Source organism: Arachis ipaensis, chromosome B3 (assembly GCF_059453495.1).
Source record: "Arachis ipaensis isolate K30076 ecotype BB chromosome B3, ASM5945349v1, whole genome shotgun sequence".
Taxonomy (NCBI): domain Eukaryota; kingdom Viridiplantae; phylum Streptophyta; class Magnoliopsida; order Fabales; family Fabaceae; genus Arachis; species Arachis ipaensis.
In genome coordinates this window covers 57,200,631-57,220,165 of record NC_142438.1, presented here as the reverse complement: position 1 = coordinate 57,220,165, position 19,535 = coordinate 57,200,631, and the positions used below count along the sequence as shown (strand labels likewise).

Below are 19,535 nucleotides of genomic sequence, written 5' to 3'. Positions count from 1 at the left end.
CTTGCAAAATGACCTCTCTCTCTCTCAACCCTAACTCACCTCAGCCACTTCAACTATTCATGGGCTTGGATACTAGCATTTGGAATTTTTCTCCACATAGGAAGGGAGCCCAAAAACCCAACAAATCTCCCCCTCACGACTATGTGGAGGTAACCGCCAATCCGGCGATTAAGCAGCAACAAACTTCAAACTTCCATCTTGGTAATGCCTTGGTCATCATATCAAAACCATTCTCATCAGTATGAATCTTTTCAAGTTCCAATAACTCAGCATCCAAAACATCACGTATCCAATGATACCTCACATCAATATATTTGGATCGAGAATAAAAAGTAGAGTTTTTACCAGGATGTATAGCACTTTGACTATCACAAAACAACACATACCTCTCTTGAGTAAACCCGAGTTCCTTCAAGAATTTCTTCATCCAAAGCATCTCCTTGCAAGCTTCGGTAATGGCAATAAACTCGGCCTCGGTAGTAGACAAAGCAACACATTTTTGCAATCTAGATTGCCAAGACACAGCTCCACCCGCAAAGTTAATCAAGAAGCCTAAAATGGACCTTCTAGAGTCAATATCTCCTGCAATGTCTGAGTCAGTGTAACCAACTAGAATAGGCTTATCACTTCCATAATACAACTTCATGTTAGAAGTACCACAAAGATATCTGATTATCCATTTTACAGCATTCTAATGCTCTCTTCCTAGGTTTGAAACAAAACGGCTAACACAACCAACAACATGAGCTATATCCGGTCTTGTGCACACCATAGCATATATTAAACTACTCACGACTGATGCATATGGAACTTTTTTTCCATGTCTTTCTTCTCTTCATCACTTGATGGACTTTGCTTGCAACTCAATTTGAAGTGTGTAGCAAGAGGAGTACTAACGACCTTTGCTTTCTCTATTTGAAACCTGTGCAACATTGTCTCTATGTATTTCTCCTGTGACAACCAAAGTTTCTTCTCCTTTCTATCACGCTTGATTCTTATACCAAGAATCTCTTTTGCTGGCCCAAGGTCCTTCATTGCAAATGACATTGCAAGTTGCTTCTTCAACATATCAATCCTAGAAGCATTCTGACCAACAATAAGCATGTCATCAACATATATCAAAAGGATAATAAAATCATTACTAGCAAACTGCTTAACAAATATACAATGATCAGAAGTAGTCTTCTTGTAGCCTTGTTCTGCCATAACAAACTCGAACTTCTTGTACCATTGTCTTGGAGCTTGCTTCAAGCCATATAAGCTCTTCTTCAATTTGCAAACATGATCCTCTTTGCCTTTTACCATGAAACCTTTAGGTTGTTCCATGTAAATTTCATCCTTAAGATCGCCATGAAGGAAAGCAGTTTTCACATCCATCTGCTCTATCTCTAAATCAAGACTTGCAGCCAAACTCAAAATAGTCCTAATAGAAGATCTTCTCATAACCGGTGAAAAGATTTCATTGTAGTCAACTCCCTTTTTCTGCCTGTAGCCCTTGACTACCAATCTAGCCTTGTACCTTGGACACTGAGAATTTTCTCCATGCTTCAACCTATAAAACCACCTGTTTTGCAAAGCTTTCTTTCCTTTTGGCAACTTCACAAGCTCAAATGTTTGATTATCATACAAGGATTTTATTTTATCTTGTATTGCATCAAACCATTTCTTATTGTCGTCACCTTCCATAACTTCCTCATAACATTCAAGTTTTGCTCCATCAGTCGAGGTCATATATCCATCAGTAAATGTTACATACTCATTAGACGGATACCTCGTTGAAGGTCGTCGCTCTCTAGTAGACCTCCTAGGATGGAAACTTGGTGGATCTTCAAGTAGCTCAGGTTGATTATCAGCATCAGCATCAACTGGAGCATCACTCGGATCTCCCATCTCCTAGTCATTAGGAACCAAAGGCTCATTTTGCTGCATATGCTCCTGATCTTGATTCTCTGCTAGTTCTGACGAAGGAGGCGGCTGAACTGGATCTACATCAGTCAAGTCACTGCTCTGTTGTGATTGACTCTTCTCTGCCTTATCAATGTCTTCAATGGTCTGGTCTTCAATAAACTCTACATCACGGCTTCTTACAAGCTTCTTTCAACTGGATCATAAAGCCTATAACCAAACTCATCTTGACCATATTCAATAAAAATGCACTGCCTTGTCTTCATATCCAACTTGGACCTCTCATCCTTTGGAACATGAACAAATACTTCGCATCCAAAGACTCTCAAGTGACCATACGAGACATCTTTGCCCGACCAAATATGATCTGGAACATCATTGTCCAAAGTAATTGTAGGACTCAGATTAATCACATGAGCTGCTGTAAGTAGTGCTTCACCCCAAAAGACTTTAGGTAGCTTAGCTTCAGTAAGCATACACCTAACTTTTTCAATCAATGTTCTATTCATTCTTTCTGCCAAACCATTCAACTGAGGTGTTTTAGGGGGTGTCTTTTCATGCCTAATACCTTACTGCTTGCAATACTCATCGAATGGTCCACAATACTCACCACCATTATCAGTGCGAATACATTTAAGCTTTTTACCTGTTTGCCTCTCAACCAAAGCTTGGAATTGTTTAAACTTTTCCAAAGCTTGGTTCTTTGTTTTCAAAGCATAAGTCCAAAGCTTTCTTGAATGATCATCAATAAAAGTAATAAAGTAAATAGCTCCGCTAAAAGACCATACATTCAAAGGACCACAAATATCAGAGTGCACCAATTCCAAGAAGTATGATTTTCTTGAAGGTTGATACTTCTTGAAGGATAATCTTCTTTGTTTGCCAGCCATGCAATGAGAATATTTCTCCAACTCTGCATTCTTCAAACCAGAAAGAGCATCCTTTCGAGCTAAATAAGTAAGTCCTTTTTCACTAATATGACCAAGTCGTCTATGCCACAAGCTACAAACTTCTTTACTTTCAATTGCATTCACACTACCTTTTGCAATCATGGCATGCATCACATAAAAATTTGAAGTACCTTTTTCTCGAGCCACCACTAAGTTGCCTTTAGTAAGCTTCCATTGTTCAAAGCCGAAAGTGTTTACAAAGCCTTCATTATCAAGCCTTTTAACTGAAACCAAATTCAAGCGAACATCTAGAGCGTGTCTAACATCTTTGAGTAGCTGCTTCATTCCTATATTAGTCTCAAGACAAACATCTCCTACTCCAATAATCTTGGCCAAGCCATCATTACCCATCTTAAATACTCCAAAATTACCTGAAGTATAAGAAGTGAAGAACGTCTTCTTTGGTGTAACATGTATTGAGGCACCACTATCAATTACCCAGCTGACCTCATCATCAGAAACAAGATTGACCTTGTACTTATAATCAGCAATATTAACAGTAAGAAGATCATCTGAAATAGAAGATACACGATCATTACCACTATCATCCTTCTTTTCTTGCTTACCTTTGTTTTTCTTTTTCCAAAGATAGCAATATTTTTTAACGTGACTCATTTTGTGACAGTAGTGACACTCAACATTCTTGTATCTTCCCTTGGATTTTCTCTTGCTTTGACCTCTACCCTTTTGAACTCTATTCTGATTTCTCCCCCTGGTTTCAGTGACTAACAATTCAGAGTGTGACGAAGAATTCTGTGTCTTCCTTCTCATCTCTTCATTTAAAATGCCACCTTTAACAAGTTACATACTCACTTTACCATTCGGAGTAGAATTAGTAAGAGAGATACGAAGTGTCTCCCAATAATCTGGTAGAGTATTTAGCAACTACAATCCTTGAACCTCATCTTCAAACTTGATTCCCATGCTTGACAACTGATCAAGAACCCCTTAAAATTTATTCAAGTGATCTAATACTTGTGATCCCTCCTTGTATCTCAAATTCATCAACATATTCAACAAATACAATTTATTATTGCCAGACTTGGAAGCATACAAGGATTCAATTTGATTCCATAAAGTCCTAGCATGAGTCTCATTAGTAATGTGATTATAAACATTATTATCCACCCATTGCCTAATAAAACCACAAACTTGTTGATGTTCAAACTCCCATTCTTCATCTGTTTTAGATTCTAGTTTTTGTATAGAAAATACGGATAAATGTAGATTTTTTACAAACAACAAATCTTTCATTTTTCCCTTCCATAGATGATAATTAGTGTCATTCAAACTTATCATTCTAGTAGAATTATTTGTCTCCATCTTTCAAGCAAATTATAACCAAATACCCAAAACTGAGCTTTGATACAAATTGATAGGAATAAAATACACAATTCCCCACTTGCAAGAATTAGATGAGCAACAATATCCACTCACAACAAGTATTAACACAAGTACAATAATACCCAATAGCAGCGGAAAAATCACATAAACTAAAAATTCGAGACAAGCTAACACAACAAAATTTTTAACGTGGAAAACCTCCTCAATGAGAGAAGTAAAAACTACGAGTCACCAAGACCAGGAAATAGCTTCACTATGATGAAAAATAGGGTACAAGAGAGTCACAAATTACTGCACAAAATGTGCATACAACAAGCCAAACAACCCAAGTTTCAAAGCTTTCAAAACAAGAACAAGAAGATGAAAATACTACAAAAATAGAGCTGCTGTGCATGGTCAATATCTCCAGCTACAGACATCTAATCGAAGATCCAAATGGTGAAACAAAAAAACAAGATGTGTAGAACACACTGTGCAAATTTGAGCTCGATCCAACGATTAACGAATCTGCAGCGACCAATTTACAGAGACAGCTTTGTGTGTGTGTGAAAATAACTTTCTCTCTTCTTTTCTCTCTAGTGTTTGGTGTTCTCTTGCAAAATGGCCTCTCTCTTTCTCAACCCTAACTCACCTCAACATTCAAGGACTTGGATACTAGCATTTGAACCTTTTTCACATAAAAAGAGAGCCCAAAAACTCAACAACCTTCTTTATCAATTTCAGTCATTACTGGCACATGTCGAAAAAACAGGCACTTTATTAATCATCTTAATTCATTAGTGTGTCAACACTTGATACATTTGCATGTACATTATTATTATTACACCTCAAACTTAGTAAATATTATTCTCCACATAAATAATTTGATATTATGAGTTATTTATTATTTAATACATTCGAAATTTTTCCTTTGTTTTCTCGAAAACCTCCTCAGCAACAATAGCCTCATTGCCATCAGCTTTTTTAATCTCTAACTGCGCTTTCTGATAAAATCCAGTACCACGCAGTGCATCAGCAATGAAATCATCGAACCCAATCGCAATTGCTGCCTCAGCTTTTGCCCCATATACCAACCTCTGTATTAAGAAAAAATAAAAAATAATAATAACTGATTTAGTGAAAAATGGCAACAACTTTGATGGGGTATCACACATTATTAATATATATGATGATATAACTTTTAGGTCACATCATTTTATATTAATTATCCTGGTTCCAGTGGCGGAACTTGAAAAAATTTTTTGACGGTCCAAAAATTTTAATAAAAAATTATATAATAGTATTTATATTAAAATAAAATTTATAAATATAATTATTTTATTTTTAAATTTATTATTAATATGTAAGATTATATATGATTAAGATTAATAAAAAATAATTCTGATTTTGATTAATAAAAAATTTTGTTTAGGTTAATAAGTCAATTTGATTTTAAATAAAAAATTAATTTAAAAAAATCAATTTTTACATAAAATAATTAGTTTTTGCACATAAAAAATTATTTTTATTTAAATTATATAAAATCAATTATAACTTATAAATTATTTTTTAATATTTTAAAAATTAATTTTATTTTTGATAATATTTATCTCTCAAAAATCTCAAGATTAATTATTATTATTTTTATTACAAATTAAATAATATAATACAACAAAACAAAGTCTTAAATTTCTAATAAAATAAAAATATCAAAATTTATTAATATAAATAGTATTATACTATAATGGCATTAAATTTGTAAAGTTGATTTAAAAATAAAATAATAACTTTTTATTAATAACTGATATTACTACTAGTTATATTATAATTTTTATTATTCTAAAAATAAAATAATATATGAAACTATATGAGAAGCTAAATATAATTTAGTATTAATTTTATAATGATATTTAATTTGTAACATTGAGTTAAAGATATGTTACTTGTTGTTGAAAGAATAATAAAGATAAAAATAAAACTCAGATACATAAGTTAAAAGTATATTAATTTAATCAAACAAACTAATTTTATTTTTTTTTTAAATAAAATTACTAATATTTTTACAAAAATTTTGGGGTGACGATGCCCCTTGTCCACACAAAGCTCCGCCACTGCCTGGTTCAATAGAACTGGTGTCCAAAACTCACTGAAGTGAAGTAACTTTTTTTTCGATTTACAATATCCATCATCATTTCTATTTTTATCATTCATGCAATGTTATGCGCAATTAACAATAAAACATTTAGGTTGTTTAATCAGTGCAAACAATAAGGGTGACAAATATTATGTACCAGAATAATTAACAAAGAGAGGAAAACGAAAATTCAAGGCTGTTTGATTTGAAAATATTTTTAATGTTTTTTATTTTTAATATTTAAAAAAAATAAAAATAAAAAACAGAGTATATATATTTTACAGAAAATTATATGGTACAGATCTAAATCTGTACAGATTTAAAGATTTGCTTACTTAAACCACACTTTCTAAAGCCACACTTTTCACTTAAAACCGTAGCTCTTCACAAAGAAAAGCGTCACCTAATGGAAAAAAGTAAATTAGAAGATTTAAGAGAAGAAATAATTAAGTTATCAAAATTAATAGATCAAAAATTAATGATTTTAACTAATGTTAACTGTAATGACACCGAATTCTTAAAATCAATACAAAATGATTTTTCTCAAAATCTTTATTTTACTATAAGCTTTATTGAAGGACTTCAAAAATCTGAAAAAACTTATTTTTCACACGAAATTTCTAAGAAATGTTATCATGGAAATGATTCCCCACATCTTTACCATACTTTTAACCCACAATTAAATTCTATAGTAGATATGCTTGAAGAAATACTAGTATCCATAAAATTTCAAAGAAATAAGGAAAAAGAAAATCCAAAAGAAGAAAAATTTCAAAATATAATCAACATAACAGATTTAAAAGTAAAACCACCACTAAAATTATGAATATTGAAGAAAAATTAGAAGAAGTTACAATGCTTTTTAAACAATTAAAAATGGCTCAAGAAAATAATATTATGGAACAGGGATTTCAGATAGAAGAAGAAATAGTAAATTCTGAAAATATAGAAAATGAAGAACACATCCTAGATTATTCAAGTGACGAAGAACCAGCAATTCCAATACAAGTAAAAAATGAAGCTGGAACATCTAAGGATAATCAATCTCAATTTAAATGGGAAACAGGTTTTGATAATTATGCTTTTAAAAAAGGGTTTATAAATAAAGATTCAAAATATACAAAAATACCATCAAAATACGTTCCTAAAATCCAGGAAATGGAAGGAGAAAGAATGCTCGATTTAGACTGTAAAACGAATGAAAAAGAAATTTTCGAAAACTGGTTGAATTCCTTCTTATTAGAAGCCTTTATTAATCCAAAACTTAATGAATTATCTGGAAGAGATATTTGGAATTACATAGGGTTTCATACTAAAGGAGCTATAAGAGATTATATGACATCAATAGAAAACCAAATAATAGAAGAATTAGCAACAAAAATAACAGCTTATGATAAGATATTATATATAATGATGATTCTATATAAAGAATTTTTTGGAAAAAATATTATAGATCATAAACAAGAAGTCTATAATAAAGAATATCAAGAAGCAAAAAACCATTTAGCTAACATTCACATATATGATCTATGTAACGTGGAGTCTTATATATGTGAATATAGAATACATTATTATAAATTAAAAGAAGAAGATAAAAATCATTATCTTAGTATGTATATAACAAAACTTCCATATCCTGCTAACGAATTTATTATGGGAAGATTTATAAGAGAAATAAATAGAGGAACAATTGAAAATAATTTTGGTGGAGCAACCTCTGCAATAAGAGAGGAAATAAAAGAACGTTGTATGCAAGAAGTAACTCAAAAAAGATTTGCAAATATAATTAGAATTTGCTGTCAGGATAATGAAGAGATACCTCAAAAATATGGTCTTAATAAAAATTTTCAAAGAAAAAGAAAATATCAATTTAGAAAAAGAAAATACTATCCAAACTGGAGAAAAAAGAGGTATTTTAGAAAAAGAAATAACAATAAAAATAAGAGACAAAAAAGTGATTATTGCCCAAATAAAAAAGAAAATTGTAAGTGTTGGTATTGCCAAGAAGAAGGACACTATGCAAATGAATGTCCGAAAAAGAAGGATAAAAAGGATCTTACTAAACAAATAGAAATTGCTAAGTCTTGTTTTATGGAACCTTTAGAAGAATCTGATGATAACTTAGACTATATTTTTGAATATGTCTCGGAAACAGACTCAGAGACTGAGTAATAATGCTACATTTATTACTATAAAAATAACAGAAAAATATATAAATGCTTTCATAGATTCTGGAGCAACACAATGCTTTGCTAGTTCAAATATAAAACTTGATTGGAAAAAATTAAAGAAACCATTAAGAGTTAGAATAGCTGACAAATCAATACATAAAATTAACCAAAAAGCAGAGATGGTTGAAATTTTTATTCAAAATTATAGGTTCATTGTTCCATCTATATACATGTTAGATTCTGGAATGGATTTTATCATAGGAAATAACTTTTTAAAGCTATATCATCCATTCATTCAAGAACTAACATATATAGTTTTAAAAGCTCCACACGATTCTTCAATAAATCAAAAATCAAAACGTATAAAAATACCGACTACTACTATAGATAAGATCTTAAAATTTAAAATATTTTCTATTTTAGAGACATGTTATTTAAATTTATACTTTCAAATAAATATCCCAAAAAATAATCTTGAAATAAAGATAGAAGAACTTTTGGATGAAATTTGTGCTGAAAATCCTTTAGATATTAAAAATACAAATAACGAATTAGTAAGCATTAAATTAAAAGATCCGACAAAAGAGATAAATGTTCCAAATAAAATCTCTTATTCCGCAAGAGATAGAGAAGAGTTTTCATTAGAATGTAGAGATCTTTTGGAAAAAGGAATTATAAGATTAAGTAAAAGTCCTCATGCGGCTCCAGCCTTTTATGTCGAAAACAATCATGAAATTAAAAGGGGAAAACGAAGAATGGTTATTAACTATAAGAAGATGAATGAAGCAACTATTGGTGATGCTCATAAACTTCCAAGAAAAGATTCTATTTTAGAAAAAATCAAAGGAGCAACTTGGTTTTCATCTCTTGATGCAAAATCAGGATATTGGCAACTTCGTTTAGACGAAGAAACAAAGAAATTAACTGCTTTTACTTGTCCAACAAAAGAATCAACAAGTGTGTTGCTCTATGAATGGAATGTATTGCCATTCGGATTAAAACAAGCTCCAGGTATTTATCAAAGATTTATGGAAGAAAATCTAAAAGAGTTAAATGAATTTGTTTTAGTGTATATTGATGATATACTAATTTTTACAAAACAGGATAGAGAAGATCATCTTCAAAAATTATTAATAGTTTTAGAAAGATGTAAAGAAAAAGGATTAGTTCTTAGCAAAAAGAAAGCAAGATTAGCAAAACAAGAAATAGAGTTTCTTGGATTAATTCTATCCACTCAAGGAAAGCTAAAACTTCAGCCAAATGTCCTAGAAAAGGTAAATTTATTTCCAAATAAAATAGAAGATAGAAAACAATTACAAAGATTTTTAGGGTGTATAAATTATATTTCTGATCAAGGATTCTTAAAGAATATAACAGAATACACTAAAAGCTTATTTCCAAAAATAAGTACTAAAAAAGAATGGAAATGGGATGAAAAAGATAGTATGCAAATTCAAAAGATTAAAGAATTATGTGAAAAACTTCCAGAATTTTATATTCCAGAAGAAAATGACTAAAAATGACTACTTAATAGTAGAAACAGATGCTTCAGACATAACCTGGTCAGGATGTCTAAAAGCTAAGAAAGCTATAAAAAGTTTGGAGCAAGGAAAAGAATCACTAGATTCTAAAAATTTCCCAAAGGAATTACTTTGCAGGTATATTTCAGGGACTTTTACTCCAACAGAACAGAGATATACCACTCATGAAAAGGAAACTCTAGCAGCAATTAAATCTCTTAAGAAATGGAAAATTGATTTACTACCCAGAGAATTTACATTAAGGACAGATTCAAGCTACCTAACAGGTTTCATACGATATAATTTAAAAGTTGATTATAATCATGGACGATTGGTAAGATGGCAATTATTTTTGTTACAATATCCAATAAAAATTGAATATATTAAGGGTGACAAAAATGTTATTGCAGATACATTAACAAGAGAATGGAGTTCGTCTACAACGCATTAGATCAAGAAATTCAGAAATACGAACAAGAACTCGAAAAATGCAAGCATTGTCAGCAAATAAGGACACAGATCCAATCCCTCAAGAAGGCCATCGAAGCAATGAAATCAACACAACAACCAAAACCATCAGAGCTCAGCCAGCTAAGCGTGGTGGACAAATCAGGTGAAGAAAAAATTCCAGAAAATAAAACAATTGCTGAAATTATCAAAAAATCTACCCAAGATAAAAAATATTATGTAATTTATAATGGCCCCATGAAAGGAGTATATGATGCCTGGGAAAAAGCAGCACCATTTACACATCAATCAAGGATAATTCATAAAGGAGGGTTTTTAACACTGGAAGAAGCAAAGGAATCTTTCAGGGAATATGAAGCTCTTCATCCAGAGCAAACCCTAAAAAGAGCAGATAAAGCTCCAATTCAAACCCAGAGAACAGGGATAATAAGAAACATTCCTACAAGAGCTGAAATCAAAGAAAAGAAAAGGGTCTGTAGATCAAATCTCAGAGAAACCCTTAATATAGTCCTGAACTGGACTGAAGAAAAAAGAGCAATTTTGGGATATTATCCTATTGCCAAAGAACAGCTAACAAAGCTGGTTATATTTCCAGATGCATCCCCATCGGACACCTATCAGTTTTTCCAGTATGGATTAATTGATACAATTTTAATTTTTAATGATCTAAAAATTATTAGTGAGTTTCCTGCAGGATTCGTTGATGCAGTGAAGAGATTTAAAAATATGATTGACAACGTAAATCCAAGGGATATATCCCTAAAATTTACGAACAGTCAACCTATTTTTAATGAAGAAGAAGAATGCTTGGTTCCAGCACACCAAGTAATATTCATGTCCGTCTTCCCAGGAAATTTTCAACCAATTGATCAAGTTCAAGATTTAACAATCTACAGTCATGAAGGAAGGCTAGCCAGCACACTAGCAAGGGTCTTCGAAAGAACTCAAAAGATAACAAGGGAATCTCACACAAGAATTAATTATAAAAGCAGAAATACTTTGCTTGTGTCTAGTAAAAGGAATGAAATTGAAGAAAGAGAGATGAGACTCTTAGTGGAATTTGAATCAGCATTCTACAACTTATCTGGACTCTTAGAAAAGCTCCCTGAAGGGATAAAGAGGAATCTCTGCTATCTGATAAAAGACAGAGAAGACCACAAGTGCCAGCTATGCGTCTCAGAGTTATCTGAAGAAAGCAATAATAAAACGGAATCAACCCACATGATAAAGGAAGAAGACAACGCATCTGAAGGACACATAATGAAAGAGGAAGACAGCACATCTGAAGCATCTCTCAACATTATTGCATAGTGACGTAAGCGCTTAGGTCATAGAGCACCAACAATGTAGCTGGTGCAAGATAATAAACAATGACGTAAGCAATGACGTCATAAGAAGGGTAAGGATGGGAATTGTCCATCAGACCCAACCATTATAAATAGGTTGCTTAGGCAATTGTAGAAGGCATCAGAAAATAGAAAGCAGGAGGCAAAGAGTACTCAAATGCTAGGAGAGCAAGGAGGAAGCTGCCGAGGCGATTCTATGGTCTGAAGAAGAATTCCCATTAGGGAAAAATAGTTCTAAACTCCCCTCTGGAATTAGTATTTACAATCTCCCCTCTGGAGATAAAAACACTTTATGTAAAATATATTAAATAAAGGAAGTTTTTCTCCAGAAAGGTACATATTCATTCTAGTCTTTCAATTATGAATTATTTAGAAAGTTTAGAATTAACAGAAGAATCTGATTATTATAGATTAACTGCTTTATTAGATAATGAAAAACAGGCTGTTTTAAAAACAGAATTAAATCTCAAATCAAACGAAAATTTTAATAAACAAAACCTTTTAAAAGAAGTTTTTAATAGAAAAAATATAATATACTATGGAAAAATTCAACTTGAAGCCCCTATAAAGATAAAATCTGCCAATGGAGAACTTGAAATAGCTTTGATAAATGATGAAGAATTAAGTAAACAGATTGAGAAAATTAAGGATCAACAAAAAAGATCTAAAATTGGATGGATTCATATTAGTACTATACAAGTCTTAATCAAATCTACATATATGAAAGGAATTAATTCACCAATAAGCTTAGCAATCTATGACAAAAGAATTACTGATGACCCAATAGATCAAATAATTGGAATTGTTCATGGAAACTTGGCAAACGTAAATGTTAAATTTAATGCCCATCTGGAATATGCTATACCTTTATCAACTGAAAATCTTGGAAGATCTATAAGTCTGGCTTATAAATTTCACAGAAAGAATCTAATGGAACAAGATGATGAACCATTTTCAATTACATATGCAATAAATTATGCTTTAACAAATAGCCATCATAGTATAATATTTAAAAACAGAAAAAGAATTTATGTCGATGAATTATTTCAGAAAATTGTAAAAACAGAAATACCAAAATATAAAGCTATTGAAAACCCAGTTCTATTATTAAAAGAACCGTCAGGAAAATTAGTTTCATCGAATTTTCAAATAAGAGAATCTAAAATTAATAGCCCTTTAAGTCTATCTAAGTTGAAGATTAAAGAAGAAAATTCTGAAATAAAAGAATTAACAAAAAAGGTCGAAAAATTAAATGAAACCCTAAACACTAAATTATGACAATAAATAAAGAAGAAATATATGTAACTTATCAAGACAAGAAACAAGAGCTCTTTGAAAGAGAAAATCGTTTGAATTATTTACAGTTTTCTGAAATAAATCAAAGAGCATTTGAAACTCTAAAAATAATCTATGACAAGTTAAAAAGAGAAGTTGAAGAGCTAGAAAAATTAATAGAATCTCTAGAAAATAGTGATGAATCAATGATAGAGTTTGCAGAAATTTTAAAATAAATAATGAAGCATAAAAAGATTGAAAAACCAGAAAATAAAATAAAAAGAAAAAGGGCAGAAAAATTAAAAAGTAAAATAAGAGAGTATAAAAGGGAATTAAATAACCTTCAGATCGAAATTGATGACCTTATAATAAAAAGGATAGAAATACGAATAAATATAAACAAGTTGGAATTAAACTTAAAAATTTTTAAATGCCTGGAAAACCATATTATGACTTAAAAGAATTAAAGCTGTTGAAAGAAAAAATGGAAAATGAAGTTGAAAAATTAAGAAGGTATTTAGAAACAACAGAAAGTGTAGAAATAAAAGAAGTTTTTTTAAGAAATTATATTAAAGAAAAAGACAAACAGATAAAAGATTTTATATACAATAATCCATGCAAAAAAGAATATTATAAACTAAAACAAGATTGAAAACTATAAAAATGAAAAAAATGGTATCATATAGTAAAAATGATTGCAAAATAATGGTATCATATAGTAAAAATGATTGCAAAATTGGTATCAGAGCCAAGTTAACGATTAAGGGTAACTTTTTCTTTAAGCAACACTTTTAGTGGTACACTTTTGAGCCACAAAAAGACAAAAATCTGTACACCCACATCTGTACACTATAAGGCCCATATTTTACTTCTAACCTTAACTCTTGAAAGGTGGATTGCACCAAAGCACATGGGACACGGTTCACAAGAAGCATAAATTTCACACTCTGAAAGTTCTATCTGCTTAAGTTTTCTACAGGCCTGTAAAATCAAATAATTAATTACGTCAATAAATTTCACCCAAAAATTCATAACTTAAAACAAATTAAGTTTTCTGCACAAAAAGCATTAAGATGGACCCTCTGATTATTGCAATTAATTGTCATTTTGTTTATGAATTTAATTTTGATGCATTGTCAATGTAAAACTGTTTTATACGTATATTTAATCATATAATATTATATTAGTAAAAATAACTATTTTATATTAATCACGTGAATAGTCATCCAAAAAATTATTTATAATTATACAATAGTATAAAATATTTTACACTGTTAGTGTATTAAAATTAAACTCTTTATTTATTTCTGTAAATTTTCTCCGCAAAATTAAAAGTGTTATTAATAAATTCGAATAAAGTGGTCTTTGACTCCTTGGTGTCAATTTATTGTCTAATTAATCATGAATCTGTAGCTCATAAAAGTGAGGTAACATTGTAGTAGTGAGTTCTTTACTGCAATCCCTATTCCATGTTCATTCTAGTCATATTGATATTATTAAGATTTTTTTTTCCTTTCACAAGATAATATTGAGACTTTAAAACAGAACAACTCCCCTGAGGCATACCGCATGCATATAAGATTGGTAAGTCATAATCATGGATACTATGCTTATGGTATTAAAAAAATAAAAAAATTCGCATAATAATATGTTATTATATAAAATAAAAATAAAAGAAAATGATATCCTTCATTGTCATATGTAATAATTTCAAAGAAAGGTAAAAAAAAAATGGCATAATTTCAGCCATTTTCTATTAGGACTCTACTCAATCTATAAGATATTATTAGTGGCGACGTTATGGATCAAGAATAGATGATTAGAGCATACTTAATGTTCGATTTCAGTAGCATTTTATTTTATCATATTAATATTTATAAAATTATATGTCATAATAATAATAATAATAATAATAATAATAATAATAATAATAATAATAATAATAATAATAATAATTTAAGATTAAATATGAGATTTGTCATTTTAATATTTGATTTTAATTCAATTTAAACTTTATATAATGTAGTAAAATTTAATTAATTTTTTATTAAAATAAAATCGTTTCTCTATACTAAAACTTATCTCAAAGATAGATCTAAGTTAAATTTTAGAGAAGAACCAAAAATTGATTTTACAATGCAAAAGATTAAAATAAAAGTATTAGAAAGAGCTAAACTAAAATTTATATATAATTTATGAAAAAAAGTTAAAGTGAGGGGCATTGCCCCCGACTTATGTGAGGTTGCACTTCTAACTGATTTTATTTCATTAATAATCTTTAATGTGGAGTAAAATTTGAAAATAGAGTTATTTACTTATTTTCTATTGATGTCAAATTTAAAATTCTAAAAATATTCTATTTGGAACCATACTTGCAATATTTTGGAATCTAGAATGAAGTTGAAGTATTAATTTGTGATAAGATAGAATACATGTACCTTTTCGAATAATAAGATCGTTAAAATGGATCAAACATATGGGTTAGTCCATTTATCCGATTAAAATTAGCGAAATTTTTTATTTTTAAAATCAGACCTATTTAAACTTTAAGCTAAATAGATTCAGCCCAATTAAGCCAAAAAAATAATGAGCTAAACGAGCACTTCACACTTTTTTCAATGTTTCAACTTTTCTTTAAGTCAGTTATAATTTTTGTACTCACAACAACCAACCACCAAATATATACTCATTGTTGAGAGCCTTTTCATAGTTAGTCCGTCCATTTTCAAATAAATATTGGTTTGAACAAACAAATTAATGTATCCACTAAAAGTGTATAATAATCTAACCTCTCTTATTACAGTTACTTCTGCATGAGCAGTTGGATCAGTGTTCCTTAAAACCATGTTGTGAGAAGCAGCAACAATTTCATCATTACAAACAATAATAGCACCAAAAGGGCCTCCATCTTCACATTCAACACCTTTATATGCTTCTTCAATGGCTTTCCTTAAAAATTTGTGGTCTCTGTCCTTTATTGCTAATAGTAACAATAATAATATATAATATTCATCAATGTCAACATCGCAAGCAAAGTAATTAATTAGGTGCTAATGCAAATGTGCAATATTATTATATTATTATTTTGTATGCAACACAAACTTGTAGACACTATAACTCTATTATTAATAACAACACACATTAAAATATAATTAAAAGTATCACTACTATTTCAACTAAAATATAATTATGCTTAGTTTTATTTAGGGTGTATATGGCCCGACCCGATTCGAAGACTCGTCCCGGTCTTAAACACTTTAAAATCTATTTTGGTGTGATTTTACCGGGTTTAAAATCGGGTAAGAGTCTCAAAAATAGACCCGGTCATTATTTCGGGTCGGGTCTGAGCCATGGTTCGGGTTACCCAAATTCGACCCGGTGGCCCGCTCATCATATACAATTAATATTTTGTGTTATTAGTGATGAATGATGGCTATTCTTATGTGGAATTTAAGTATTGTAAACCTTAATATTTTGTGTTATTAGTTATTATAAGACTATAAGTTAATGTTTTATGTTTAAAATACATAAGATTTTAGACTAATGTATAATATTGTGTTATTTGTATTGATTTAAATATTTGGTGTTATTAGACAATATTAGTATTGATTATGGTTATACTTTAATTTTAGAGAAGAGTTGGTTCTTATTATATTTTTCTAAGTAAATTTTATCATGTCAAATAATGGTTAGAATCTTGGAAATTTGGATATTTTCACATGCTAACTTATAAGAAGGTATCAAGTAATGTAATATTAACGGCCCGATTTTTACTCGATTTTTACTCGGTATAATCGTGGCCCGAAAGTGTATAGGTTTCATCGGATCTAGGGTCGGGTTCGGGTCTAATAAATAGATCCGGTATATATTTCGGGTCGGGTCTGGGTCACATCAGACTTGGTTTCACCCGACCCATGCACACCCCTAATTCTATTATGAAATTATTTATATTAAAAGTTTAAATTGATAAAATAAAATACATAAATAATTATATCTATGATATGTTACATTCTTTATTCAAGAGTCTTTTTCGAATTTAAAGATTAATTGTATATAAACATTTTTCTTTCTTTTTAGTTTTACTTTTTGTTGATCTTTTTTATAACATACCACTTATTGTAAATGTTAAACTAATAGATAAAGACACATAAATTTTTGTTTTATTATATATATAATAGATTATAAGATGAAAATATTTTTATAGATGTGTTAATTATATAAATGTTGTTAATATTAATGTCACATTTTTTTTATTTTTTTACTTTTTAAATTAAAAAAATTATGAAATAATTAAAAAATATTACTATAATTTTAGCAACATGTTTTAAAATACCGCCCACAAAGTTATATATGCTTAATGTATCATATATACACACTAAAACGATCCAATAGTATATATATCTTGAAACAATTTTGCATTGATACTTTCTACCAAACAAGAAAGGTTAGATTAGAGGCATTACCTTCTTTGTGGCCAGCAAATGCAGAAGCTACAGCAACAGTTCCATCCTTAGCTTTTATAACTGTAATGATTTTTTTTAAAAAAAAAAAAAAGAAAGAAAGAAAAAAGAAGAAAGAGTAAAAAAAGAAAAAAAATGCCAACAAAATTGGATTGGTATATTATTAAGGCGGCTTAGTTATACATGTCACATTTTATGCAAGTTGAAGAAGCTTTTTGGCCTTTTGGGTGTATGGCTTACAATTTGCAAATATAATATAATAAAAACAATTTATACCATGATATAGAGTAATATATAAAAAAGAAACAAAATATTGAGGCAATTTAGAGTGTAACATTATGATTAAACATATCATAATATAATTACAATTATTACGATTATAATGTAATATACGTTTTATTAAAATAGTGAGGCAAATTTTACGCTTTAAAAGTTAATTGGGTATAATTCTTCTCTAGCTTATACCAAAAAAATTGCTTGGAATGAAAAATTAAAACGTCGTATATATAATTGTTTAGCTCATTACTTTTTAATAATCACAAAAATAAAAGAAATTATTTCAAAAAAGCTATAAATGGTTAAATTGCGTTTTTTAATTAATTTTCTCACTTGTTTTCTCTCTTTTACTATTCTATCAATATCTCTCTCATTCATTTATTCTAACCATGTTTCTTGGTTGGTAAGTGAATAAAATTAAAACAGGACACTTTTTTAAGACCAAAACGATTATAGTTTATCATGCTTAATACTCATACACGTCATGCCAAGGAATCCTAATAATATTGATTATTATTTGAAAACAAACTAATATGTATACTTAAACAAGAAAATTTAAATACCCAAAGAATCCACGAAAAATAAAAAAGATCATAGATGGAAGCAAAATTAGAGAAAAGTGATGAGTTATGGAATTTCAAGGAAGAAAGAAAAAAAAAAAAAGTGAATGTTTAACAATTAACAGGAAAATGACAACTATCATAGATAAGTGCATACCATTAATTTCTTCCATAACAGTCTTCATCCCAGTAACGAATCAAAAGAGCAATTGGATAAGATAATTGGAAAGCCTTGTTGTGTTGGATATGAAATGGAAAAATCATTGGACCTTGAAAGGCTATATATATAGTAAGATTGATGATGGCGATGATCAAGAAGAACAATCCAAGAATCCGGCACAGAAGAGAGAGAAAATGAGATCCGCCATGATTATTGTAGAATATGGTCCCCTCCTACTACAGTGAAAGTAAATAAAAATTATTTTTTTAAAACTTAATTTTTATATATGCGCGGTCAAAATTTTCCAGAAATAATAAATAATAAATTGTGTATTACCACATCAAAAGAGCAATTAGTTAATTTTGACTACTTATTAAAAAGCAGTCATCTAATCCATTATATATTATATATTATTAAAATCGTTTTTTTAATTAATAATATAATTAATGTGACATATTTTTAAAAGTATTTTTTAATTTATTTTATTTAATTTGATTGAGATAAATATTAAATTATTTGATTTGATTTTAACAAATAAATTAATTTTATTTTAATTTGTATTAATTTTTTATTTTATGTATTTTGATTAATATTTTTAAAAGTGTTATAATTAATCATTTATTTGATTTGATAGAAATAAATATCAAATTATTTAATATTTTTGACGACATTAATTATAATTAATTAATTATATTAATTATTTGATTTGATTAGAATAAATAAATTGACTTTTTGTTTTAATTTATATTATTGTTTTGCCTTATGTATTTTGATTAAGAGATATTCTACATCCAAATAATTTTAACATCTAAATTCATCCAAATAATTTTAGGTCAATTAAGAGATATTTATTTATTTTATTTTATTGAATCAAACAATTATAATTAATTTATTATATTAATTATTTAATTTAATTAATTCAAATATATGTTATTTGATTCAATTTGTTGTCACGTTAATAAATGTTTGAGTCATTTACTAAAAAAT

General features: G+C 29.1%; 1 protein-coding gene across 1 annotated transcript; it reads right to left on the bottom strand.

Annotated features, from left to right (window-relative positions):
- Positions 1 to 4,936: 4,936 nt before the first annotated feature.
- On the bottom strand, positions 4,937 to 18,772 carry LOC107630572 (guanosine deaminase). Its single transcript, XM_016333761.3, has 5 exons — positions 18,546 to 18,772; positions 17,556 to 17,615; positions 15,882 to 16,072; positions 13,969 to 14,073; positions 4,937 to 5,275 (listed from the first exon to the last, which is right to left on the bottom strand). Exons 1-5 carry the CDS (start codon positions 18,571 to 18,573, stop codon positions 5,087 to 5,089), a joined length of 573 nt encoding a protein of 190 aa, XP_016189247.1. The 5' UTR covers positions 18,574 to 18,772; the 3' UTR covers positions 4,937 to 5,086.
- Between the last annotated feature and the right edge of the window lie 763 nt (positions 18,773 to 19,535).

Coding starts and splice junctions, on each gene's coding strand:
- LOC107630572 (XM_016333761.3), bottom strand. CDS start 18,573: ATGAAGACTGTTATGGAAGAAATTAATG. Junction 17,616..18,545: donor TGTTATGGAAGAAATTAATG/GTATGCACTTAT, acceptor AAATCATTACAG/TTATAAAAGCTAAGGATGGA. Junction 5,276..13,968: donor TCCACCTTTCAAGAGTTAAG/GTTAGAAGTAAA, acceptor TTCTTAATACAG/AGGTTGGTATATGGGGCAAA.